This window comes from Petromyzon marinus, chromosome 36 (assembly GCF_048934315.1).
Source record: "Petromyzon marinus isolate PM22_M1 ecotype Great Lakes invasive population chromosome 36, UKy_Petmar_22M1.pri1.0, whole genome shotgun sequence".
Lineage (NCBI taxonomy): Eukaryota > Metazoa > Chordata > Hyperoartia > Petromyzontiformes > Petromyzontidae > Petromyzon > Petromyzon marinus.
The window spans coordinates 6,731,361-6,758,151 of record NC_133702.1 but is presented as its reverse complement, the minus strand read 5'-3'; the positions used below and the strand labels follow the sequence as shown (position 1 = coordinate 6,758,151).

General features: G+C 45.4%; 1 protein-coding gene across 12 annotated transcripts in view; it reads right to left on the bottom strand.

Annotated features, from left to right (window-relative positions):
- The window catches only part of LOC116949353 (voltage-dependent L-type calcium channel subunit alpha-1D), a 226,318-nt gene that overhangs the window by 191,699 nt on the left and 7,828 nt on the right, over positions 1-26,791 (bottom strand). For 6 of the 12 annotated variants that reach the window (XM_032966573.2, XM_076072065.1, XM_032966569.2 and 3 more), the window contains exons 1-3: positions 20,383-20,777; positions 14,616-14,958; positions 12,185-12,290 (exon numbers count right to left, since the gene is read on the bottom strand). In XM_032966573.2, coding sequence (XP_032822464.1) covers positions 12,185-12,290; positions 14,616-14,958; positions 20,383-20,413 — 480 coding nt within the window. In that variant the 5' untranslated portion in view covers positions 20,414-20,777. Of the gene's footprint in view, positions 1-12,184; positions 12,291-14,615; positions 14,959-20,382; positions 20,779-26,791 lie in introns of those variants that run through there. The other 6 variants (XM_032966570.2, XM_032966571.2, XM_076072064.1 and 3 more) reach the window with 3 other exon arrangements.

The following is a 26,791-nucleotide window of genomic DNA, read 5'->3' as shown; positions in this document are numbered from 1 at the left end:
TGACAGCCAATTGTTTTCAATTCCATGATGAAAACCATTAGAATATAATGGCAAATATGCATTACATGTATGGCTCTTCGAAGGCAAATCTTGAACCCGTGTGGCAGAATTATCACAAAAACAACTAAGCGATGTCAAGCCTGTGGATTTTCCGAGCCCATCCAAAAACATGACCAAAAGAAAACTTACAACGGTTTTCCACTTCATTGCTTGCTGGGTATGAAGTGACAATGAATACATTGCATCCCCATTGCCTAGCAATCATTGCAGACAACAACAGCAACAACAACAACAACAAAAATGGATACTACGTTAAATTTAACATGCGGGCTTTTCGCGCCCAACATGACTTATAATTGGGTCTTTTTTTTGGGGGGTCGCGTGAGTAAAAAGTGCGCCGTACACCCTCCTCCAGCTGACATAGGCGACTAAAGGAAAAAATTGTAACGTGATGAACAATCGTGCCAGTTTGTGACTGCTTCAGCAGCAGGACACTGCCGGTGTGTTGGAGACAAATCCACACGCAATTTTTCTGGATTAATTGGCCGTGTAGAGTGGCCCCCTTCATGCTATGAAGAAAGAGCCATTGCCCCAAACGCCTCAGAGAAGACATGAAGGTGCATTGCCAGAAATGTTGCCTATTATATATATCCTCTCTATGGCACTGTTATTGACGAACATGTTGTTGTTGTTGTTGTTGTCGTCGTCACGTAGGCGTACTCCTCAACGATATCCTCCATACACTCTGCATTCGTCAACATGGAGTGTTTGGAGTGAGACTGTAATTCTGGTTGGACAGATACGTTCACATCCATAGAGACTGAGTACTGTGTGGGCTTAGTGGCAGCGACTCCGATGCAGTCACATGCACGCTACTGCTCGCTAGATATTTTTTTTTTTGGCGCAGCTGCCGATGTAATCTGCCTTAGACCTCAAATATGAACGCATTTGTATTAACATCGCCCGGCATGATGCCGTGTTTCTATGAAGGTGAAGGTAAAAGTGCAGTCCTCCAAATTATTGTTCACGCCACTGCTGGCAAAAGTGCCTTCAATAGAGGGAGCTCTAAGAAGCCCCTAAAGGTGGAATTTTGGCCAAAATGTCCCACTTTTTTTCGCACTGGCCAGATGCCTTGGAAGAATAGGGAGTACCTCACAATCTAGCCCAGCACACATCATTTGACTAACTTACCGGTATAGGAAACAATATCACTTGAGGAATACCAATCTTGGATGCTATGAGCCCAGAATCTTTAATTGTCTTCCAAGCCACGGTTAACATCAGAGACTAGTGATGTCTGAACTGGTCCTGGGCCGCCCCCCCCCCCTTGCCCCTTCACCTATAAGCACTGATAGCCATGGTGAAGTATGGTAAAAAAAAACCTCACGAATAACACGGCACTTGAGGGAGGGGGCTTCATCCAGCAGTGGATTAACAAGGTCACATGTTGGAACGAATTCCACGGAGCCCGACGATTTGACTTTAATTTATTGAGGATTATGAACAATTATTATCATAATGCCCTTCATTTAGCCAAGAAAGGTTAACTGATTCTCAATACTCCTTCATACGTGGGTCTTATATTGGCAGGTTTGGATGATTCCATTGTTGGGCACGTGGTGTGTCGGAGGAAACTGGAGTACCCAGTGAAATCTCATGCAAATGAGGGATAATACGCAGAGCTCCACGCATACAGATTCAATTAATTTCTGTAATGTCATTGCTGGGCTACCTCATATCCCATGCCTACAACACCTGGTGTGCCCAGATATTCTCTCATCCCAGAAAATAAAACAGCAAATCCTGCTTAGCTTCCGAGATCCGACAAGATTGGATGCATTCAAGGTGACTGTTTCGTAGGCATTAGGGCGACACCTGCCATTAGGATGGCACCTTGGTATCTGTGAGCAGTATTCCTGCAAGTCCTCATTAATGTTTAAATGTAACGCTAATTTCCAACCAAGCGTGAGAGTTGAGAACTATTTGCCTTTGGAACTGGCAAAAGTGTGACTATTTAGCGAAAATTTTATGGACTTTTCCATATCGCAGTGTGGAGAATATTCAGAAAGTAAGAACTCATTCAATAGGCTTGGTATAGTCAAAGTGCCCAGAGTCTGAATAGTAAAAAAAAAAGATTCCCCTTGAGCTCATACAGCCAAATGAAGGATTTGAAATTGTTATGAAGTAGGATTTGCATCTGTCCTGATTTACCCAGGAGTGTCGTAATTTTAAGAAAATCTGTCAAGTACTCCGGAGATATTAAGAGCTTGGATTTTCGTCAGTTACACAATAATATACCACTCCTTGGGCGCCACGGTTATGAGATGTTATCTGCCTCGCCTGGTCCACAGGAGGTCGTGGGTTGGATCCCGACCCTGACGCTGTATATTTGGAGTTTGCCTGTTCTCCCTGTGGTCGCATGGATTTTTCTCCGGGTCCTCCGGTTTTTCCCTCCACATTTAGAATCAACGTGCGTTTTGAATATTTGGCTGCTTTAATTTTCCACCTGATGAGCCATTTCGCTGAGCTATCATTCGTGGCCATGTCGCTTCTGAAAAAGAGCCACACAGCTCAGTGAGACTTACCTAGTAAAAAATATATATAGTTAATAGTTTAGCATTCATCCTCTCTTCCAGTATTGTCCAATATCCCAGGTTTTTTTTTCGAACCTCAGAGGTGGCAATGCTATTAAGGAGTCTGGTGTTCAGGCTACAAATGTTACATTTTCCAATAAAATGCATTTGACCCAACATAAGAATCGTTGCATCAGAGCCTGGCAACATGGGTGACCAGTACACGTGTGCGCACCACACACATCTGCAAATGTTAACAATTTAATTATCTAGCGCGTGGAGCAATCACATTTCTTTCCTACGCCTTGCCCCAGGGAAAGAAAATCAATACAAACTGGTGTTATCCTCCGTGTTGAGCTGATGTAAGTTATGCCATTAAAATGCTTATCTTTTCTTTCATGTGCCTTGTTTGTCCGTTATTTACTGTCTGACATGAATGTGAATGAAAAGAATGCAATTTATGTGAGTGGACTCAATCTAACGAATACAGCCAAAAGACACCCCAACGCCCCCCACCCAGAGGAGGAACTCCCTGTCCTGACGCTGCCTGCGTACAACCAGGACGGAGGGGAGGGGGAGAAAGGGGGGGGGGGGGGGTGAAGGGGGGAGGGGTGAAGGGGGAAGGAGAAGAAAGGGGAGGGGTACAACTGGAATGGTGGCCCAAGAAGCTCAAAAATCAAAACCTCTTTGGTTATTAAATCGACGTGTTAATATAAGTGGGATACAAATTGTCTAGCTCGGTAGTTTTTTGTGTGTTATTTACAAACGATGCATTCCCAATGACGACACCTAACATGGGCAATTTTAATTTGCAATGGGCCCACAACGTATACGGGCGTCTCGGAGAGCAGAAATGTACGCAATGAACGGAAGGTAACCGGGAGGGGGGCGGGGGGGAGCAAGGGAAGGAGAGAAAGGAAGAGATTGAGGGGGTCTGAAGGCATGCTTGGAGAGGAAGGTTTGAAGGATGAAACTCGAGAAATAAGTAACAAATATCGTAGATATCAAACCAATTGCTGTGATAAACACTTAATTGTAGAGTACTTGGCAATGTAATTTTGCGGGCAATATCTAAGCAACGAATAAAAAATATATATTTAGAACCCTGTTCTAAAAATGTGTTTACCAAGATCATTATGACGCAGGATAGGATATCGGCCTCGTCACAGTTGCTACCTTTGACCAAGGTGATAGGGCAATGGGAAGGGTTGAGGGCCCCCAGCCAACATTGTCACGAATCGGGGCCCCGAATTCTCTCAGCGGACCTGCCCACAACTCACGCGAATCTTCACCCAACGCCAGCGCACTTTTACACCCTCCCCGTTCGTCTTTTTGTCAAATAAAGCAGTGATGTTCTGGCTCTAGCGCTCAAACACCTCTCGAATCAAGATGTAAACTTGCGTGTCGATGTAAGAAAAAAAATTAGAACATGTTTGTTTAAAATTCATTCTTGAAAATAGACAGGAATGCATAGTTAAAGGAATGAAATTCGGCCGTATTATTCACGTATCTGGAAAACAACACGGCTGAAATAAGAGAGAAAATACATAAAACTGTGCCTTTGCCGAGCAATCTGTTCACTCCGCGCAGCTCTTGAAGCAGCCGACAAGTGGATAAATGGCAGATACTCAATTCAAAAACACAGAGCAGCACTCACCGTGGAAAGGTTAATTAGATTAAATTTCATGCGCCATGTTACAGGTCTATCCCCTAATTCATGTTATAGCCAGCCAAGATACGCACATGTACCTTACATACATACATAAAATAAAAAAAAAACAGGGGGGAACTCTCAATAAGGCAACACACAATCTACGTCAATTGCAAAGTGACATTTGGTTACATTCATGGCTTGCCCTCGTTTTCATGCAACAGCACTTTGCGTTTAGAAAAAGAGCTGCTGTTGATAAATGCAAATTGGATGCAGCTTCGAAGCTCAGAAAGATGATGATTGCTTATGCGAAATAAGTATGAATACTACAACAACAGTCTACAGACACAAGTTCTCATTGAGAAACATATTGTATTCTCGGAAGATTGGGAATTTTTTGGTAATAAATATGTGGGTAAACCGGCACTGTATATGACGTTGATATAAATGTAAAGCATGTATTTTTTTTTCCCTTTTTCAATTACATGAGCCGGGCATATTTATCCAACGTAATCTGCTTTTGTATTACATTGTTCCGCGTTCATTCTACAAGAGTGCATGCTCGCCACCGCAAATCTGAGAGAATATAACTGTGAGACACACGGCGAAGGAACGTCGTTGACATTACACAAACCCTTATTTTGCAGGAAGAGGTTCATTGGTTTGTTTTTGTTTTCTTCTTTCAAAATGAAATTAGTTTAATTACGCAACACAGTTAAATTGTTCTGACGAAAATTAATTCCGAAAGTGGACAGAACACCGAGCTCATCCCAGCCGTTCCCTAGCAACGTTAGGTTTTCAATCAGCCGCTTATTCCCCTTTGATTCAAAGCCATCACCCTCCACCAAATTCAATATTCACAGTCCACACATTTAGCACTTCTTGACAGTGAGCAATCTGGCATCTTCTGTGGAGTAACTGCAACAGCTGGAGTTGGTCCATTGATTGTTTGTCGTTGTGGTGCAGAAAAAAACGAAGCTAGTTTACTCGCTGTGATTTTTGTTGGTTGGGGTGTGTGATTAACGTTGTAATATTATTATTAACTTCATGGAGTGGTAACTCTGCGATCTTAAATTTCGATTTAAAGCTTTCGTGACTGCAAAGGATTCATATTCTTGGTTCTTTCGGTAAATTCACGTAGAAGGGAAATAATAAAATAATAAGAAAAATTTACCTTAATTTATTTCCCTTCGACGTGACTTTACCGAATGAACCAAGCATATGAATCTCTGCGATCTTAGTTTGATTCCCCGCCACGGCTAACATCAGTAGTGAGTGACAACCGAACCGGTCCTGGGCCTGCCCTTCACTATCCGTCCTGGTACAGAGTGGGTGATTAATAGTCAAAAAGCCACCAACACTCGGCATGAGAGGGCCTTCATCCAGCAGTGGATTGACAACACTATACATGTTCGTGAAAACGCTGGACTCGATGTAAATGAAATATTCTCAGATTTTCTGAAAGTCCCTCAACAGTTGTTTTTTACACTTTAGTTTAACTTTGTGCGCGATTCTCATTTCTTTATGTTATTTAGTTTTATCTGTGCAAGTCAGGCTTGCGTTGTGCTGTGTCGTTGCCTCTTGTTGACTCAGTTCACCATTAAAAACATGTTTAAGTCTAAAGAGGTTCTCACCTGGTAACAATGAAGTCTACCAATTAATCAATAAATACAGTAAGATTATTGGTTGCATAATTATACTATTGTCTTCTGACAAGGAAGACCACGTGCCATTAAATTTAAAAAATATATCTTACAAATTAATATTATTGCTATAATAATTGATAGCCCATTGTCAATTCAGCAAAGCTTGGTCAATGGAGGGGCCCCAGGTTCGCTTCGAACCCGACTCGCCACTATTTGTCAGCCACGACCGGAACTAAACTCAGGTCACCAGGTTTCTAGCGCAGTGCACGGACCACTGCACCACAGGTTTAAGCACTCGCAGATTCACTGATTCGCTCCAAGATAACTCGCTTGTCGGTGCAGTTGCCCCCCTTGTTAATTTTCTATCACGACTATGTGAGTGGCGTTCCCAGAAACTTCACTTGTTTTGATTCCTCCACCGATGTTTACGACTCTGTCGACCAGCCTGACCGTTTCATCTCATCCACACTGTGCTCAGCCACCACGCTGCGGGGCAAGGCACTTTTCTGTCCTCACGCCGCTCATCTCTGGAACTCCCACCCCCTCGTCGCTTTTCTCAAGTTCTGATCGCCTTGATGAATTCAATAAACCAATTTACTGTTAATTATTGCACCTTCAAACAGCGCTGTTTGTAAACTGGCTACTTGATGGCTTTGAACGTTTGGCCTGTGCTCAGCAACTGTGATTAAAATACAATAAAAAGGTAACGTCACCGTCAACCTTCACATAGACTCTTCACCTGAAGCCTGACTTTAAATGGAAAGGTGAGACGCGAAATAAAGTTACATATTTTGTCCGCAGACTTTAGAAAATGTGAATGTGCCACTCTGATAAAAGGCAGCCGCTAGTACAAGTAACCCAACAAAAGCCAAAGGCCATGCGAGGGGTTTAGCGCATATCTCATTTACGAATCTCACAGGTATAAGCAATCACACCGAACGAGTCTAAAGTCAGAAGCCCGACATTAATAATGAAAGGCAACCTTAATCTGGTAGCACCGTGGTAATTGCACTGCGCTGTTGGGATCACTCTCATTCTGGAGGAAAACTTTGCCAATTTACATAATTACATTTTTTTTTCCCCACACATGGCTAGTTAAAAGCACCATTTCTTTTTTAATGTGACTTTACACTCAGAAAGTATGTGTCTCTGTGTGTGTGTGTGTTTTAATAACACAAAATCTACTCAAGGATGAGCTGGAATAAAAAATAAATAAAACCCAAATGAAACCCATTGCTACGCCAACACAGGACGGGGAAAAATACTCAGCAGTGACTTCTCCTCCCGAGGACGTGTGCGACAATTACGCAAATTAAAAATGTATATATATATAACCCGGAACGGGTGACGCAATTCGATGTTATGTTGAGAACTCTGATGAAAACAGAGGCGGGGAATGAAGCTATAGCATAATCCAGACTTACAGCGGGAATAATCAGCTTACCGAAGCTGCCGTCATGTTCTGGACGGGAAACCTTCCAGTAATTATATCCACAGGACAAACCAATAAGAACCCCCATGCCAGCACCACCAAAAGCAATAATTACAACGAAAATCAACTGTAAATGTACCTGAGTAAACAAAATATGGCACACACCATCACTCCTTAACTCTCATTAGCGGAGAATGCCCCCACCCACCGCCGCCGCTTCCCCCAAAGGGCTCAGTGGTTCTTCAACCGTGTCTGTTAATAATTGAATTACAACTGGGAAAATAGTGCAGCCCTGGCGGAGAATTGCAGTGGCACTGACACACACACACACACGTGTGTGTGTGGGAGACGTGCGCACGTACACCACCAACAACCACATTAGAGCAGAACACTGCCCCCCACCCGCCCCCCCCCCGGGTGCGAAGTGAATGGTGCACGACTCCAACGCGGAGATCGCTCGCCCCCGCCCGTTCCCCGTTTAGCCTCACGGGGTCTGTCAGAGCAAAGTGCTGTTCGTGAGCAAATATTAACGAGCTGCTTTTGTCACGACCAGTGCTACCCAACAAAAACAAAGTCTGCCCACCTTCGTCTCCACACACAGCTGCCGTGACATTCACGGGCACGCTACGCAAATTCATAGTAAAAGTTACGTTGGGTTCGATCGCGTCATTATAAGTGTGTCGTTAAACCCGCCACCACCCGACAAAGCCAATAGTCGAGGTTTGTCACGTAAACAGAATGTGCCGACTAGTTACCAGTACAGCACACCGGGGTGTTGGAGAGTAAACCCACTATAACATTTACAATTTGAGTACAGTGATGTTTCGCTGGTAAGTACAATTGTGCCGTTATTCCGGTATTCTGGCACAGTAACTAATTAGCACGTTCTGTTCACGCGACAAACCTTACAAGTTGTCTGTGTCAGGTGGTGGTGGTGGTGGGTTAGCGACACGTTTATATTTATGCGCCCTAACCCAAAGTTACTTTCATTATGAATAATATTGGTCGCGAAAGCCTACGTGTTAAAATGCTACGCAAAGTACTCTTCTGTTGTTTTTTTTCTTGGCTGACTAAAGCTATGGGGCGGAGGAGGAGCGGGTGGCGGAAAAGATAACTTCAGGTAACAATTTCCCTCACTGTCTGCCAGATCCACTGTGGATTACTCACATCTCGCCTCGCCCCTGCCGCCTCCATGTCTGTTTTAATCTTGCCCGAGCTCCCACTCACATGCTCCCTACTCTGGCATCTACAGGGAGGGAAAAAAGTATTTGATCCCCTGCTGATTTTGAACGTTTGCCCACTGACAAAGAATTGATCAGTCTATGATTTTAATGGTAGGTTTATTTGAACAGTGAGAGACAGAATGACAATAAAAAAATCCAGAAATACGCATGTCAAAAATGTTATAAATTGATTTGCATTTTAATGTGGGAAATAAGTATTTTACCCCTCTGCAAAACATGACTTAGTACTTGGTGGCAAAATCCTTGTTGGCAATCACAGACGCCAGACGTTTCTTGTAGTTGGCCACCAGGTTTGCACACATCTCAGGAGGGATTTGTCCCACTCCTCTTTGCAGATCTTCTACAAGTCATTAAGGTTTCGAGGCTGACGTTTGGCAACTCGAACCTTCAGCTCCCTCCACAGATTTTCTATGGGATTAAGGTCTGGAAACTGGCTCGGCCACTCCAGGACCTTAATGTCTGTCCACTTTGAAGGGTCTCAAACAGCAGCACCTTTACCACACCATCATCTCTCTACGTGCCCCCTTCACCCCCCCCCTCCCCACCCACAGTGTACATTCACTCTTGACATGCATATTTATTTAGACACGACATCATGTCAAAATTGTATTGTATAGCGTGGTCTAGATGTCTTGTGACCCCCCCCCCCCCCATTTAATTATGTTATATAAAACAGAAGTGAATATGAGTAGAAGTTAATATGCAAAGGAAACCAATGGGGGTAAATTACTTGGGGGTCACCAGACATCTGACCACCCTGTATGGTGTATAACGTCGCATGTTTTACCATCACCATGACCAATGAACCACCCACACCCGATGCAGTATTTCTGCACAGTGTAATTGTCATCTTCTGTACATATCCACCAATCTGACGTTTTCACACGCAGTGATGTATTATTCATGTTTGCTTACTTCTAAAGCACAGTGGAGCATTTCCCCACTTTTAAGAGTTTGTGCTTCGTTTTTGTAGCGTGACCTATTTGTTCATTGAGTATCCATCAATTTCTGTTGATGTTCACATATCTGACCTTTTCATCTATATTCACCTGTACCTCAGTCCCCAAGTAAGTTGTACTTTGTCACTGGTGCTATAATTGTACAGGCATCAACCCCACAGCATCAGCATGGTAGCACAAATGTGCATACACTCACACAATGATCATCAAACAAAACATTATTGCATCGTTGGCTTGGTTAAATATCTAGGGGAAGTGCCGTTCGTGATAAACTATTATTGTGGTGAGCGAGGAACACAGGAACACGAGGGGGACATGATGGTACTCGGGCTACACTGTGTTCCCAGAAGACACTGAGGACTGTACTCAATTTATGCTGATTAAGCCTCGGGAGGTCCAGGACAGTTTCAGATACCAATTGTTAATGCTGTGACAGACAACCAGGAATACAATCCATATTATATTCTTGGTTCTTTCGGTAAAAGTCACGTAGAAGGGAAACAATAAGAAATAAAATATATATAAAACAATAAAATTCTCACGACGTTTCGACTGCAACACAAGCAATCATCATCAGGTGTGAAAACCACAGCAAGAAAATTTGAAAAAAGTGGCGGTTTTTTAACGTTAGCGCCACGGAGAGCGATTTGGCAGTTATTCAGATGGACGAGTCCATCTATGTTCGGAAAAGAGGAGGGGGGAGACGAAAATAATGGATGCGGTCTGAAAGCCACCGTAAGCGTGAACAATCAATTAAGACCACTACTACCACAGAGGCAACTTAGTTTGTAGACGCCAGGGAACAATGTAACTGCAGTATCCTGGCGTCTACAAACTAAGTTGCCTTTGTGGTAGCAGTTACATTGGAGAAACCAAACGAAATGTCTCGGACCGCATCCGTGAACACAAAGCAGACCTAAAACAGGGTAGGACCAACACCTCGGCCGTGGCAGATCACTGTTATAATTCAGTAGGCTCACATGACATTGACTTCTCCAAGACAGAGGTTATCTGCAAGCCATCTGGCTACCATGAGAGATTCGTTCATGAGGCTATCCACATATACAAATACAGAGACAATTTGAACCGAGAAGATGGATTCTGGCTTAGCAATCATTGGAAGGATTTGATAAACCATTTCGGGTCTTAATTGATTGTTCATGCTTACGGTGGCTTTCAGACCGCATCCATTATTTTCGTCTCCCCCCTCCTCTTTTCCGAACATAGATGGACTCGTCCATCTGAATAACTGCCAAATCGCTCTCCGTGGTGCTAACGTTAAAAAAAACCCCGCCACTTTTTCCAAATTTTCTTTCTGTGGTTTTCACACCTGATGATGATTGCTTGTGTTGCAGTCGAAACGTCGTGATAATTGTATTGTTTTATATATCTTTTTTTATTTGTATTATTTTATTGTTTCCCTTCTACGTGACTTTACCGAAAGAACCAAGAATATGAATCCCTGCAGTCACGAAAGCTTTAAATCAAAATTTACAATCCATATTGCCAGGATCGTATGATATAGTTACTCGTGCTCACACACAATATATTAAAACTTTTAAAAACAATACTAATTCCCTTGTTGGCATTGCAAAATGGCTGGGGATAGCGCTGTTAGCAAATGTTTATTACAGTTGGCAAGACTCACGGGAAAGTGGGTGGAGACAGGGGTGGCATAAGGCAAAAACAAATAAGCCAAATGCTTTGAGCAGCTCCGGGAAACCAAGATTCGTGGACAAAAAATTCGGATGAACCAAAATATCAGTTCGAATTCAAATCCTAAGTAAACACAACATGCTCAAAAACATATAAAAGCAAAGTAATAGCTCTCATCCCCATTCTGTGTCTCTCTTCTCTCAACCAACTCAATCTTCGTCTCAAGTATACATTACTCAAATTTCACTGCATCTCCGTCTCATTTGTATGTCTCCTCTTATCTCGCTCCATATCTATCCTAATGCCTATATCTCTTCTGTAATCTCATTATGAGTGCATACATTGAAAGGGGACTCCCCAAAATTAGGCTTTGCCCCCCTTCCATCCCTCCCAATGGAATAAAACATCAACAACCCCAGCCACCTCTTCCTCCCCATACCTAGCGTTGCAGCATAACAAAGACAAAGATCCCCCGTATAGCCTTTAACAGACTGTTGAATCAAGTGTTGTTAGCGAGCACCTTTGAAGGCCGGCACGGCACACGAGGAGTGGGTGACCAACACTACGCCCAGCCACCTTTGTTTCCCTAGTGGCGATGTTTACACACTCACCAGGTACTCATTTGAGGCTGAGTCGACCTAGGGGAAGCCCAGGACCGGTTCAGATAATCGTCACTAGTGTTGACCGTGAGCGGGAATCGAACCTGGGTCGCCAGATTCGTAGCGCAGCGTGCTAACCGCTACACAACCGCTCCCGCGCACAAGATAACACACACACAGAGACACACAAACACGTACACAACAAAGACGAACATACACACCCTGATTGTCCTCAATTTTAGACTGCATCAACCCAAGGGCAGGCCAACTGCAGATAATGTGCACGGCCAGGGATCAAAGCTGGGTCATGTGGACTGCAGCACAAAATCTGCCGAGGACAGCGCCACCACGCACGGAAATGCACGCCAGACAAACACAGCGCGGGTTGAAATCTCAGGCACGAATGGATACACGAGGGACTCACCAGATTGTGATTTGTTTCATTGGAGTCGTCCTCTGGAAAGGGGATGTAGACGGCTAAGGCCACGCAGTTGGCAAATATTGCCACGAGGATAAACAAATCAAATGGCCTGAAGTGTGGGGTTAAGGGAGACAACAACCGAAAATGCTGTCAAACGCGCACCGTTGAACACAGCATAAATTAATTGCAGTCGCAAGCCACCGTAAAGAAAGCAAGGCAGTTGTAAATGTGTCTTGCCTGTTACAAATCATTTAATTGTGAACCCATAATTGTGAGTTAATGTGCACATTGACCGCGGATGAAACTTAATTGGCTCAACGCTCAATTTTATAGGCCAGGTAAATTGTCGAGAAGTGTTCAACCGCGGGGTTTAGTTAAGCATTTTGTTAATCAGTCATAATTGTACAACTGGTGTTTAATGGCGTTGTTCCGCTTACAGTTTGTTAAAAGCCTACACCGTAAAAGTAAATGTTTCGCCTAATGAATGTGGTGACCATTAATTGCTAATCCGTTGCTTTTTAGAGCAAAAGGTATTGCGCTACTGTACGCTGCAAGGACACCACCCTCAGGGGGGACGCGCATCTTAATGCCATACGAATGCACAGAGCTATGTTAAAAAAAAAATGCATAATGTGTCACAGAGAGATTCAGAGAGATTCAGAGAGAGCGCGAGGGGAACCATCTACAGGCCATATCCACGTAGAAAAAAATATAGTGATCTGAATGCGTTGAATGCGTTCACGTCAGCAGTGCAGAGGCAGTGTTTACAGCAAAGTGCCTTTCAGCACCATGAACAGCTCCACCGTGCACGGCAGCAGCCCCGCCCCCCCTCCTTATGTGTAAGCCGCATCGACTCCCAATGTAGTCTCCGGATTTAGATGAATAGATTTTCAACCCGATTTATGTGACGATGTTTTGTTAAAAAAAAATGTTCGCAACATAAACGCGCCGTTGCGTGTGCTCCATTGTGTACGGAGAGGGGGTCAGCATTTTGTTAAGCGTATTTTTTCTCTCGCTCGCTCTCTCTCCAACGGTTGTCATCGATTTGGCAGGTGGCTTGCTAAGAAGACAGCGTTGCATTCATTAGCAATTTAAAACCTCCGAGCCTCGTTAACACAGATGAGAGGTTTGGGTCTATGGGTATTAATCAGGTCACTGGTGCTGGGATTGCAGAGAGGGCATAATGAGTCCCGACGCTGCTCTGTGGGTCAAAGGTCCATTTGCATACCATACGTGTGCAACACGTGTGGTATGCAGAGGTGATGGGGGTGGGGGGAATTCCACACCCCCATCCGTTGGAAGGACTTCCAGAATCATGATAATGTTAGATTTAAATGGAAATTCAAATCACTTGTGAGAGAGAGGAACGACTAAACACCGCATACATATGAATATAATCATTCTTCCAAGATGTAAACAAGATTAAATTCATGATGGAAAAAATGAAGACAACAATTTGTCCGATAGGCAGATTGATAAGGGGGTGATTATCAGTTGTCCAGTGGCTCCATGAGCAGTCGCGTAATTCAGAAAATTGTAAAAGCAAAAGAGCTACAAGGCGTTGTTGTCAAGATCAAAAGTGAAAAGGAAATCAAATTTGGAAAGTTATATTGCCAATTGGAGGTGTACACGACTAGGGCACAGGGCACATTAGCCAATCTATCCGTATTCTATCACCAACGCTAAACCCCATCTCCAGCGCTTAAAGATGCAAACAAAAAACAAATGTCAATACTCTAGTAGTGGCACACCTAGACTGTGTATCCGTGGCTGTTTGACACAGGTTTGCCATTGTTCATGGATTACCTTTCACGTGCTCTCAGGTCGCCTATAAACAAATCAGCCGGAATTCACCTAATCTTGTCAGATCTCAGAAGTCAAGCTAGTTTTGATCTTGGATAGCGCTCATTGAACTGAACAATATCGATGCTCCCTTCCTTCATCAACCCACACTGACCAGCACAGTGACGCACAGTCAAATAACCTCCATAGCCCACATGGTGTGGGGAACCCCTCCCAAAAAAGTGGATTAAAAGGCTGCACATGTGCATGTTACCGAAATCAGATGGCATAGCATTATGTTAACAAGGCACAGCAATTGCAGCAGAGTAATACCACGAAAGCACACCTGTAAGCCACTTAAAATCGTTCTTGCTCTTATTAACACAACTGTAACAATTCATCGGACGAGCTAGGACAAACAACTTGGGTGTGCATCTCTCTCCCAAGATAAGATAGAAGCCATTTGACATTTTTTTTGTCACATGTTCTTTTAACCAAGCCCGCAGCCACGTCTCCCTGACTCCTTATCTCCCCCTCATCTCCCCTGGGGATTTTCCGTGCCTCCGGTCACAAAGCGGCGGGGGCCGGCCCCCCACCCCCCCACCTACTCGCGTGCCCGCACATTTTCGCGCGCTCGGTAGCCAAAGGATACTTCCACTCGACGAGGCTGATGCACGCGCGTCGCAGCGGATTGTTCAGATCGAGGCAGAAGAGGGCCCGCGGGGGTCGGTCGTTGGCGTTGCTGCCCTGTTTCTTGGTCTTGGCGTACTGCTGCCGCTTGCGCTGAGCCGCGTTCGCGGCAGCCCCCGGGGCGGCGGCCGCCCCCGCTTCGCCCTCGGCCGCCCGGCTCATCTCCTCGGCCTCTTTGGCTTCTTTGGCCGCGGCGATGGCCGCTTGCCAGGACAGGAAGCCCTGGCTGGAGTTGGACTCCCCAGCGCCGCCGCCGCCCCCGTTGGATAGGCTGCGCCCGCAACTTTCAGCCGCATGCTTTGTGCCTGGATGTTGGACGAGGCGGGGGGTTTGGAAAAGATCACCCGGTGATGCCCAAGTGGATACACAATGACACCTGTCCGTTTGACACGCAAAGTTTTCGCGACCAATATTATCCACAACAAAGGGTTTTTTTTTTTTTAATTAGATGTGCGTTAATATAAATGGTTGTAATCACCAGCGAAACGTCTTACTGGATTTGTAAATGTTGTGGGTTTACTCTACAGCACACCGGTGCGGTGAAGTAGTAACCAATTGGCACGTTTCATTTCCCTGACAACTCTTACTATTTGGCTGAGTCGGGTGATGGCGGGCTTAACGACACATTTATAGATACAAATCTGGCTGTCGCCTGATGAAGCTAGTTGTATTTACTGGCGAAACGTCGTACTTTGATTGTAAATGTTGTGGATTTGCTCTCCAACACACCGGTGTGCTGTGCTTGTAACGAATTGGCATGTTCTATTTACGTGACAAACTTTACTAATTGGCTGTGTCGGGTGGTGGTGGGTTTAACGACACATTTCTATTTACGCGATCTAACCCAAAAAAAACTGTTTCATGGATGATATTGGTCGCGAAAGCATACGTGTTAAAAAGCCTCTTTTTTTGTTCAAAGAAACCCTGTACACAGCAGAGAAAGCACCTTCGCCCACAGATCACTGCTGTGGTCATTTTGTTATACACAACAACATTTTGTTATACACAACTACATTTTGTTACACACAACAACATTTTGTTATACACAACAAAAAGACCACATCAGTGCTGTGCCATGAAGAAGGGTCAGTGCCCAAAACGTCACTCATTATACATCTTTCCTTTTAAGGTCGAAGTGTTGTTGACGAAAGCGTCGAGTTTCCGTGATACACAAGGATCATTAGATTAAGGAAAATCACTGAGTCCATCTCTTTCTTATAATATGTGAGTCTACATATGTCGGTGATCCCACAGTAACATAATTGCAATATGTGATTATGAAATGGGCTTTTTAATGTTTCGCGCCAGGCTGCTGTGTATGAACGTTCAGAAACCATAAAACCCCAAATGGAGCTTGTTAAATGTTGTGATGATAAAGTTCTATGTGTCATGATGTACAGTAATTCCATTAACTGTGGGATTGGACCAATAAAATGTATTCAACTTATTTCAGTTTAATTTCAATCTACTGCTGGATGGTGGCATCGCCATTCCATCGCAGTCAAGGAGGGTTGCTGATAATATTATAATAAAATAATAATTTCCATGTATAAGGCTTTCTACAAGGTATTTAAAAAGCTGTACATCACATGAATACATTAATTAAACGTTCGCTAAGGGGAGGAAAAACTAATTAGAAACCTAAACTCAAGAATGTTTCAGATATAATTTTGCACTCAGATTCCAGCCATCCCTCCGAATCAAATGCAGGTCCAAGGTTTCATAGAACAGTTCGCTAACCACTGCGATGATTGTCTACCACAGTTGTATTAGGGTACTGTATATTTCCATGCTGAACACAATATGGTCATTTTTAATCCAGGCATGACACATGGTGTTTTATGGGATAATCGTTAGATTTGAAAAAGTTTTTACAGATGGTGTAAATTTTAATATTTCACATGTTGATGGCAAATCACCAGACTGAAAATAACGATTTTTTTTGCACTTTAATATTTCATAATATAGACAATTGCCAAAATAATGAAAGCAACATTCTGACATGATTGTGTGGGATAGCATGAGCCAATAATAAAGATGACAACGTTGTGTCATTTAATTTTAAAGGCAAATTTTTCTTTGTTTTTAGTTATCCATTATTACAAAAAACACAAAACAATACATTCAAATCATAATTTGTCTATGCCAATGAAATGCCTTTGATATTTATATACCACATTTTCCTGCATAACCCTGTTGTCACACCACTGCTGGATGAGGGCCTCTTCATGCCATTTGGATAAGAAAATACAATATATTTTATATTGCTGTTTTTGATCAGTTTAAAAAAAAATCGCAAACGTTCCATTTTTCACGTGAAGCAGATTGTAATTTACGTGCGCCCATTTAAAATTGTTTGGGAATGATATAGTGCACGGTAGTCATCGCTTAAAAATGAGATGAAAACGGATCGGTAACATTATATTCAAAAGAAGTGTAAGGTATACAGCTTGGAAGCCAGTTCCTGACACCTGCGACGATGTTTTTTTTGCAGCGTCATTAAAACCCACCAGCACTGACGGAGCAAGATCCCCCAACAGCATTGTCACTTTGGAGCGCAAATACACGGCAACCGTAAACGCGATCGCATCTGAATTCAATATACGAGCGTGGCCCAGAGTGAGTGGCCCAGGCTACGTGCGATCCCCGTCGTACGATGCCCTCCTCCCCCCGTCCCAAATTCGCTTGATTCATATTTGGAGCAAGGTCACCGTCATGTCGGACGAGGCGGGAGGTGCTTTTATAACAAACACGTGCCCGGTCCACACGCCACTAAATCACATCTCCCCAGAGCCACGGCGTTAAAAACGGCCGACCCCAGAAAAGGCAAAAGGTATTTCGCCGTGGGGGGGGGGGGGGGGGCGGTCTTAAAAAAAATCCAGAGCTCGCCACTTTCGCCGATGACATTGAGAGGGGTCAAAAAAAAGGCTCACAAAAAACCGTGTTAAAAAAATTAAAAGCACCTGCTTGTTGTTGAATTTAACACGCGCAGGGCATTTGTGAATAAATGTTGACCGAAGACTTCCGCTGTCCGCAGTACATCTATGCGCGTGTTTATGATAAAACTGCCACACTGCCTTGTGTCTGTGGCGGTGTATTAATAGCTGCAATTATTCACGGGCGGGTGGTGGACTTGGTGTCATGATGAAGGCAAGCTCTGCCGTTTCTCATGCCAGACTCCACATGCGCAGCGACTCTTAATTTTGACAAAAGAGAATGTCCCCCCACATGACAAGATATGTGCCAGTGCCCCAGTTGTGATGGCTGCCTTTTCCACAGTCACAACTGCAATATCATCGGTGCAACTGTGTGTGATGGACACATTGAGAGGTTGCATGCAGAGGTGCCACATTAACAGACACGTCATATACCACAGATCCGAAGGCTCTGCTCTCATACATACATACATATGTAGCGATGCATTAATACCTACCAATACCCCACAATTACTGACACATGCTGACAAAAAAACGAACACTCACGCAAAAATACACAGACTTGCACAAAAACATGACGCACAGACTCAAACAAATACACGTACGTAAAAACACACACCTTGATACACGAGCATACATGCAATAACAAAGGTCCCCCGTATAGAATGTGTTTACTTTTGCGGAAAGTGCTGTTAGCGGGTACCTATGACGGCCATAAAACGGCGTGGCCATTCCCACGCCCTGTCACATCTGTCTCCCCATTGATGATGTTTGACAATGAGCCAAGTCACTGATTTAGATGTGGTTGACCTCGGGGAGACCAAGGGCTGGTCCGAATATCTCAGCATCGATGATATCCGTGACTCAGGCGGACGAGTTCCTTACGCAATGTGTTATCCATTGCGCCGCCACTCCCCCCAAAATAACAAAGACAAAGATCCCTCATGTAGCCATTAACAGACTGCTGGGACAAGTGCTGTAAGCCAGCACATATGAAGGTCGGAACGGCACACAAGGGGGTGGGTGGGCAGCACCACGCCCGACCGCCTTTGTCTCCCTAGTGGCGATGTTTACGCACTGCACCAGGTACTCATTTGAGGCTGAGTCGACCTAGGGGACGCCCAGGACCGGTTCAGATAATCGTCACTGTTGTTGGCTGTGAGCGGGAATCCAACTCGGGCAGGCGGGTTCGTAGCGCAGCGCATGAACCACTCCATCCACACACAGTCTCTCTCACACACACAAGTACACATAGACTCACACAATTGGGACGCTCACTCAAACATATTTACATGCAATATCTTACACCGAAACACACTGCCAAACGCACACACAAACGCGTACACGTACACACGAAGATACACACAACTGCACACACTTAAAAACACGGCACGTCACCGACACACCACCACAAAACGTGCGCACAAATTGACACACGCACAAAGACACTGGGAGACACCTTAACACCACACACACAAGACAAGAACACACACACACACGGGAACACTCTCATATGTACACACGTGCTCACAGGACGCAAGATATACACACACATGTGCAAAAACGGACACGTGCACACAGTGACACGCGCAGAAACGCACTCTGTCACACACTTAACACACACCAATATTTGAGAGGCACGCACAAACATTTATACACAATAACTGACACACACGATACATTCACACGCCCACACATACGCGGACTCACACTGACACAGAGAGACACACACACTTACACAGAGACAAGCAGATAAACTCAAGCACATAAACGCATCGTGTAGCCTTCAACAGACTGTGCGGGCGAGTGCTGTTTGCGAGCACCTATGAAGGCCGGCACGGCACACGAGGGGGTGGGTGGTCAACACCACGCCCGACCGCCTTTGTCTCTCTAGTGCTGATATTTACATACCACACCAGGCAATCATTTAAGGCTGAGTCGACCTAGGGGAAGCCCAGAACATGTTCAGATAATCGTTACGGGTTCATAGCGCAGCACACTAACCGCTGCGCCACCGCTCGCCATTTACAAATAAAAACAGACACACACACTCACACTCACCCACGTACAAAGACACAGACTCATACATTTACACGCAGAAACTCAGGCTCTCAAGAGACACACACTCGTGTACGCAAAGACAAAGATCCCCAGTATAGCCGTCACAGACTGTTGAGGCAAGTGCTGTTAGCGAGCACCTATGAAGCCTGGCACGGCACACAGAAGGGTAGGTGGCCAGAACCACGCCCGACCGCCTTTGTCTCTCCAGTGGCGATTTTAACTACATACCGCACCAGACATTTGAGGCTGAGTCGACCTAGGGGAGGCCCAGGACCGGTTTAGATAATCGTCACTGGTGTTGGCCATGAGCGGGAATCGAACCCGGGTCGCCAAGTTCATAGCGCAGCGTGCTAACTGGTACACCACCGTTCCCACCCTCGTGTACACACACTCACATACATTTATAGACATAATTGACACACAAACGACAATCACACGCGTACACACAAACACTCCGTACACTCACTCACACAGAGAGACACTCACAAATGCTCACACACAACACACGACACTCACCCACATACACACACACACACTGACATTTACACACATACACTGACACACGCACGCACGGGTGAACTCACGCACACAAATGCACCGACACACGCTCGCGCAGAAAACGCACTCACACACGATAGTCAAGGTACGCACGCACACACACAGAATGTGAAGCTGTACTCAACGCGTTTATGAATCATCATCATCACCACCATCATCATCAGCATCACTCGCCTGCTTCATTGGTGTCTCCCGACTGGTGCATCCTTTCATTAAATCCACCGGACGCGCAGAGCAGCAGCAGCAGCTAGGAGCGGGGGAGCAGCTATGTGGCACTGAGAAGCGTGCGGCGCACATCAGCGCACTCCCATTGTTCCACCGAGTGACGAAGCCGACAGGAGCACTGCTGCTGATGATGATGCTGCTGCTGCTGTTGCTGATGGTGATGATTCCGCTGCTGCCGCTGCTGCTGATAGTGGTGGTGATGATGACGGTCGCAGCGCACAGCCCTCATCAGGAGCGTTGCTACCGCAGCCGAAGAGCGCACGACGTGCAAGCCGGCTACCCCCAGCCTCACTCAGCGCATGTCGCTTAATGTCCCCCACCTCTCTGTTCCATCATAACCCCCCACCAGCCAACCCTCGCATCCTCCTTGCATCCCTCCCTGCCGATCCCCCCACCACCACCGCTCTACCCACCCCGAGCCTGCCCGCTCCCCCCTTACCGACCCGGCAGATTATATTTCTATTTACTTGCTTCGTTAAAATTTAAAATCGCTGTCCACCGAATGACACTCCCTCTCTTCCCATCCGCATATGCGCGTGTTATGTATGAAACAGGAATTAATTTCAGCCGGAGCTGTCCGGGGCAAAGCTCCGGAAAATGGAAAAAAAATCTCTCCCCCCCCCCTCCTGCTTTCGGGAGGGAGGGGGGCAGACCGCGGGATTGGGGGGATGAAGGTGATAAATATTCCACAAGTCAGTGTTTACGAATGTGTCTTTATATCTGGACTGCTCCGCGCATCTCTTATTTTTTGTTTGTGTCTCTCCAGTGTTACATTTTAGTTTATCGCGAGTGTGCTGTCGACGTCAAGTCGTCATTTGGTAGTGTTCGTTCGGAGCTCTCGCGAAGCGCTTCACCCAGCCGTCCTCTGCGAGAGAACGGCCCGCAGAAGCAGATGTCACAGAATTTCTGCCGAGGTCCCTTTTGAGTGCGATTGTGTTCATTCACTAGGGGGCGCGCGCTCGCACACGCCCTGATAACGTGGAAATGTGTGTCCGCACGTCAGTCAATCTGAATGTGTTTTATATTGTGCTAAGAATGAGAGGCCATTGCCCGAAACGTCGCCGCTTACATATATTTTCATTTGACGGCAGTGTTGTTTTGATTTAAAGCTTTCGTGACTGCAGTAATTCATATTCTTAGCTCTTTCGGTAAAGTCACGTTGAAGGAAAACAATAAAATAATAATAAAAATAAATAAATTTATACAAACCGACACACCTGATGACGACCGTTTTTGTTATGGTCGAAACGTCGTGAGAATTTTTATTTTTTATATATATTTTATTATTTCATTGTTTCCCTTCAACGTGACTTTACCGAAAGAGCTAAGAATATGGCAGTGTTATTGACGAATGTGTTGGTTTTTTTTTCCAAAATACTTTTTCTAGCTACTACAACTAAAGCAAGAATTTAGTCAAATTAAACTGAAACGATCAGTTTTATTACGGGTACGCGTATCTGAAATTCGGACTCAAACCCAGTTCCTCTGCACTTGCCTTGCACACGTTTCTATCTCCTCGTGTTCTCAACTCGTGGGAACAAATTAGGCCATCGTCTGTTTAAAAAATACATAGTTTTTCATAAACTATTACCATTATCAATTAGATTGCTCTAATTTAATACCAACGACGAATGCTACGCGTAATTGTTTTTCCGCACGCGTGCAGGAGTACACATACCCAATGTGAATTACGTTCCGTTACTGAAAACGCTCCTAGACAATGGGCCTCTTGATAATGAATGTCAATAGGCCCTCACCTGGTTAAACAAAGGACAGCAGCCGATCCTCGGCACCCCGTAACTACTGTGCAAGTAATTCAATGTAATAGAAACCAATGGAGAGATTCATTATCGCTTTTGCAATGTAGATCACCAAGGGAATTCTGTGATCAAACGGGAACGCATTATCGGCGAGATACTGCTTTAGACAAGTATGCCGCTGAGTACTGTAATTACTTGCAGGACCCTGTGTCAATGCACTGCTGGATGAAGGCCGGCTTCCGGGGGGGGGGGGGGGGGTGTTTGGCCATACTTCACCGCACTGGTCTGCAGTGCGTGATGGTGATGAGTGGAGTAAGGATCAAAGCAGCATCTGTTCGGATATACGTCTCCACCGATGTAAGGAGCCGCGGCAGGAAATATGACTCGGATGCCACTGAGTTACCGCACATTAGGGGCTGTCCATAAATGACGTCATGCGATTTTGGACGATTTTTGACCACCCGCCCCCCCCCCATCGTCACACGGCGTCACGAAAAGTCAAACCCCCCTCAAATATGACGTCACAAAGCTCTGCCCCCCCCCCCAAAAATAAACATGCTTCAAACCGCTTTAAACTATTGTCATTGTGGTGCGTGTTTAATGTGCCGCTGCACTCTGATGTTGTAGGAGAAAACATTTATTAAAACGTATATTTTATTAAGTAGAATGTGTTGTCTATATTTATTTAAAGTTGCGCATTTTGATGTGACGTCACATTTCTCAAACCTCCCCCTCGTCACGCATCGTCACAAAAATCTGACCCCCCCCCCCCCCAGGTGCGTGACGTCATTTATGGACGGCCCCTTATGTTTGTTGAACTAAAGGATACACTTTACAGTAGGACGAGCGCATACAATTAGTGTTGTAAAGTTCATGAGCAGCAATTATTAAGCTCGCCGTGCAAGGGTCAAATGGCACGTCGGTGTATTTAAAGTCCGTAGAAGAAGCTGTACGCGATGGGATCACGTGGGGCATCCAGCCACTAGATGCCGCTATAATCACAATTCTAGCTTTTAAAAAAATAACCGTATGTTTTTTTTTAATATTACGCGTACAGGACAGCATTTTGTGCCGATGTTAATTAACCTACATAAATTAAACCTCGCTGACGTGCAGGGCGTCAGGAGCGATGATGCAGCGGTTAGCGCTTACATGACACATTCTCCTGCGGAGGGAGCTGGTAGGAACGTTGGGTTGCTCGGTCAGTGGCCAGGGTCAACGGCGGCACCACCACGTGGTGTATTCAGCAAATATGCCCGACTGTGAGGGCGGGCACAAGCCGGCGTGAGTAGGTTAAACGTTGAGTTTTATAAGGGCACCACGGGGTGACCAGCCCCTCCCCACCCAGCCCCACCCCTCCCACCCAGCCCCTCCCCACCTTCCCCACCCAGCCCCTCCCCACCCAGCCCCTCCCCACCCAGCCCCTCCCCACCCAGCCCCTCCCCTCCCCACCCAGCCCCTCCCCTCCCCACCCAGCCCCTCCCTCCCCACCCAGCCCCTCCCCACCCTCTCCTCTCCACCCAGTCCCACCCCTCCCATTGTTGGATGCACGACGGACGGACGGACACAATAATCCCCTGTGGGCTGCTGGTGGTGTAACCAGGAGGTTCCTACCAGTAACACCGCGACTTGAGTTAAATTCCCGGCCACGGCCAACACCACAATTGGCCAATTATATCGGAACCGGTCCCGGGCATTCGCTAGATCGACTCGGCCTTAAATGGTGCCGTGTTTAAACATCATCACTGGGGGTACAATAAAGCCTGCTGTGGGATGTGGATCTGGCCATACCACAACACTTGTGTGTGCTACGTCGGCCTTAATTGGTGGTCACTAGCAGCACTTGCCCCAATAATCTGTCAAAGGCTAGACGGGGCACCTATGTCTTTATTATGGAGACACTAAGGATTACCTCTGAAGTAAGAGTGACCAGGGAATTGAATATAAACACGCTATTTTTAACTATTTAATTTACATTTTTTACAACTATTTTTGAACTACTCTATTTTGCATGTACAAAAATTACAATTACCAATACGCGCTATTGATTAGTGCATTATATTCAATCTTAATTTGTCATATATTGTTCATGTCCCGAATGAAAACACGAATGCATCAAAAGTAAGTTTAAACATTCCCGTTTTACTGTACTGTATATGGGTTTTGTCATGCTCTCACACACCACATTGGCCTGATTATAAGACGCACTTGCCACCTGTATATGTTAAAGAAAAAGTGACAGGTGCGTCTTATAATCCCGTAGGTGTGTGTGTGTAAGTGACCAGACTTGTTTACCAACGCTGAACAATGTTGGGACGCGTCTAACTTTCTAGAGCGTCCTACAATTGCGGACAATATGGTGCCGGAGCGGTGCGTGAAACTGGAAATTGATATAACTTGCAGTTAACCCTATAGCCCGCCTTCAGCTAGAGCGTCACCCGAGGAACACCTGACTCTCTCGTCCCAAAATAGCAGCTCCCCTGCCATCACACAATAGGGGGGCTCCAGGTAACGGGCGAGAGGAGACGGGAGAGGAGTAATGAGACACCTGCGCGGACGCCACTGCCAAACGCCGAGGTGGTTATGTGGAGGAGGGAGTTGGGGGGGTAGGTGAAGCCATACACACGAGCCGCCTGACACCGGCGTGGAACGACGTCTATGATGCACCGTCGACAGCAGATCTGTCGCGTCCCGTGCTTCTCTCGCGAATGTAAAACAAACGAAACGTTACGGCGAGAGGCCACTTGGACATCGGAGCAACGTTGGGCCAACGTTGGTCCAACGGTTCGTTCCAACCACATGCCAGCCTTGGCTCAACGTTGCTTTTGCTTATTGGGTTACAGCACAAGCAGCTGGTATCGAGGGCGACGTGGATAAAGCAAATAAAATACAACTTTAAGGACGGAGAAACCGTGCCTATGCGTGGCGTCTGTAACGCCTTTCGAAAGATCATCCGTTTTTACGAGCAAATATTGTTTCGTTAAATATCATGAACGTGCACAACCTATGACATATGGATCAGAAGCATAGACGTGAACGGAAATTATGGAAATTGTGGAAAGAATTTAAAGTGTTAAAATAAGCATTGAGTAGTGCACGAGGAACATATACTGTACATTAGGAGCCACGCGCAGATATTAAAAAAAAAACATAATTCTAACTATATTAAGACAAATTATTCTATGGTGATGCGTTGGCAGTGGTGCGGATGGAAAATGAACAAAACAACGTTATACATTCTTCAATAACACTACATTAAAATAAAAAAAACATATATAATAGTTGACGTTTCGAGCAATGACCCTTTATCATCGCACACATGATATGCTATGAAGAGGGGCCATTGCTCGAAACGTTACTGACTATATTACAGTATGTATTTCCTTTTAAGGCAATGTCAGTGACGAATCTGCAGAGTTTATTTATTTCACGGAAAGGGGCCGTTCATAAATGACGTCACGCGATTTTGGACGATTTTTGACTCCCCCCCCCCCCGTCGTCACACGGCGTCACAAAGAGTCAGACCCTCCTCAAATATGACGTCACAAAGCTCTGCCCCCCCCAAAAAAAAATAAAACATGCTTCAAATCGCTTTAAACTATTGTCATTGTAGTGCGTGTTTAATGTGCCGCTGCACTCTGATGTTGTAGGAGAAAACATTTCTTAAAAGTCTATTTAATTAAGTAGAACGTGTTTATATTTATTTAAAGTTGCGCATTTTGATGTGACGTCACATTTCTCACCCCCCCCCCCGTCACACATCGTCACAAATGTCTGACCCCCCCCCCCCCCTAGGTGCGTGACGTCATTTATGGACGGCCCCAAAGACAATCGAGCCTGGACGGGCCAAGTGGCTCGAAGGGATGATGCCCGATTGCCGAGAGTGATGATCGAGTGACAGGTGACGTGTTGCATCGCAGGGGTGCGAGAGGTGGCGACCCCCTTTGGGGCCGTCCATAAATGACGTCACGCACCTAGGGGGGGGGGTCAGACATGTGACGATGTGTGATGAGGGGGGGGGGGATGAGAAATGTGACGTCACATCAAAATGCGCAACTTTAAATAAATATAGACAACACGTTCTACTTAATTAAATTGACGTTTTAATAAATGTTTTCTCCTACATCAGAGTGCAGCGCCACATTAAATACGCGCTACAATGACAATAGTTTAAAGCGATTTGAAGCATTTTTTTTTTGGGGGGGGGGGGGCAGAGCTTTGTGACGTCATATTTGAGGAGTGGTCTGACTTTTTGTGACGCCGTGTTACGAGGGGGGGGATCAACAATCGTCCAAAATCGCGTGACGTCATTTATGGACGGCCCCTTTAGGGAGGCTTTCGTCCCGCAGGCTCGTGATGATAATGATGAGATATAAACAGAGATATTTTGTCAATTCACTGCTCGATTAGGGCCTAATCCCTCTAGCGTACAGGCCGTGGTGGTTGTTTGACGACACTTTATCACACCGGTCAAGCGGTTGTTGGTAGTGCCGTATTATCCTCGTAGCAAAAGTAGCTACACGTGTAGTAGTAGCTACACGTGTAGTAGTAGCTACACGTGTAGTAGTAGCTACACGTGTGGTAGCTGCACGTGTAGC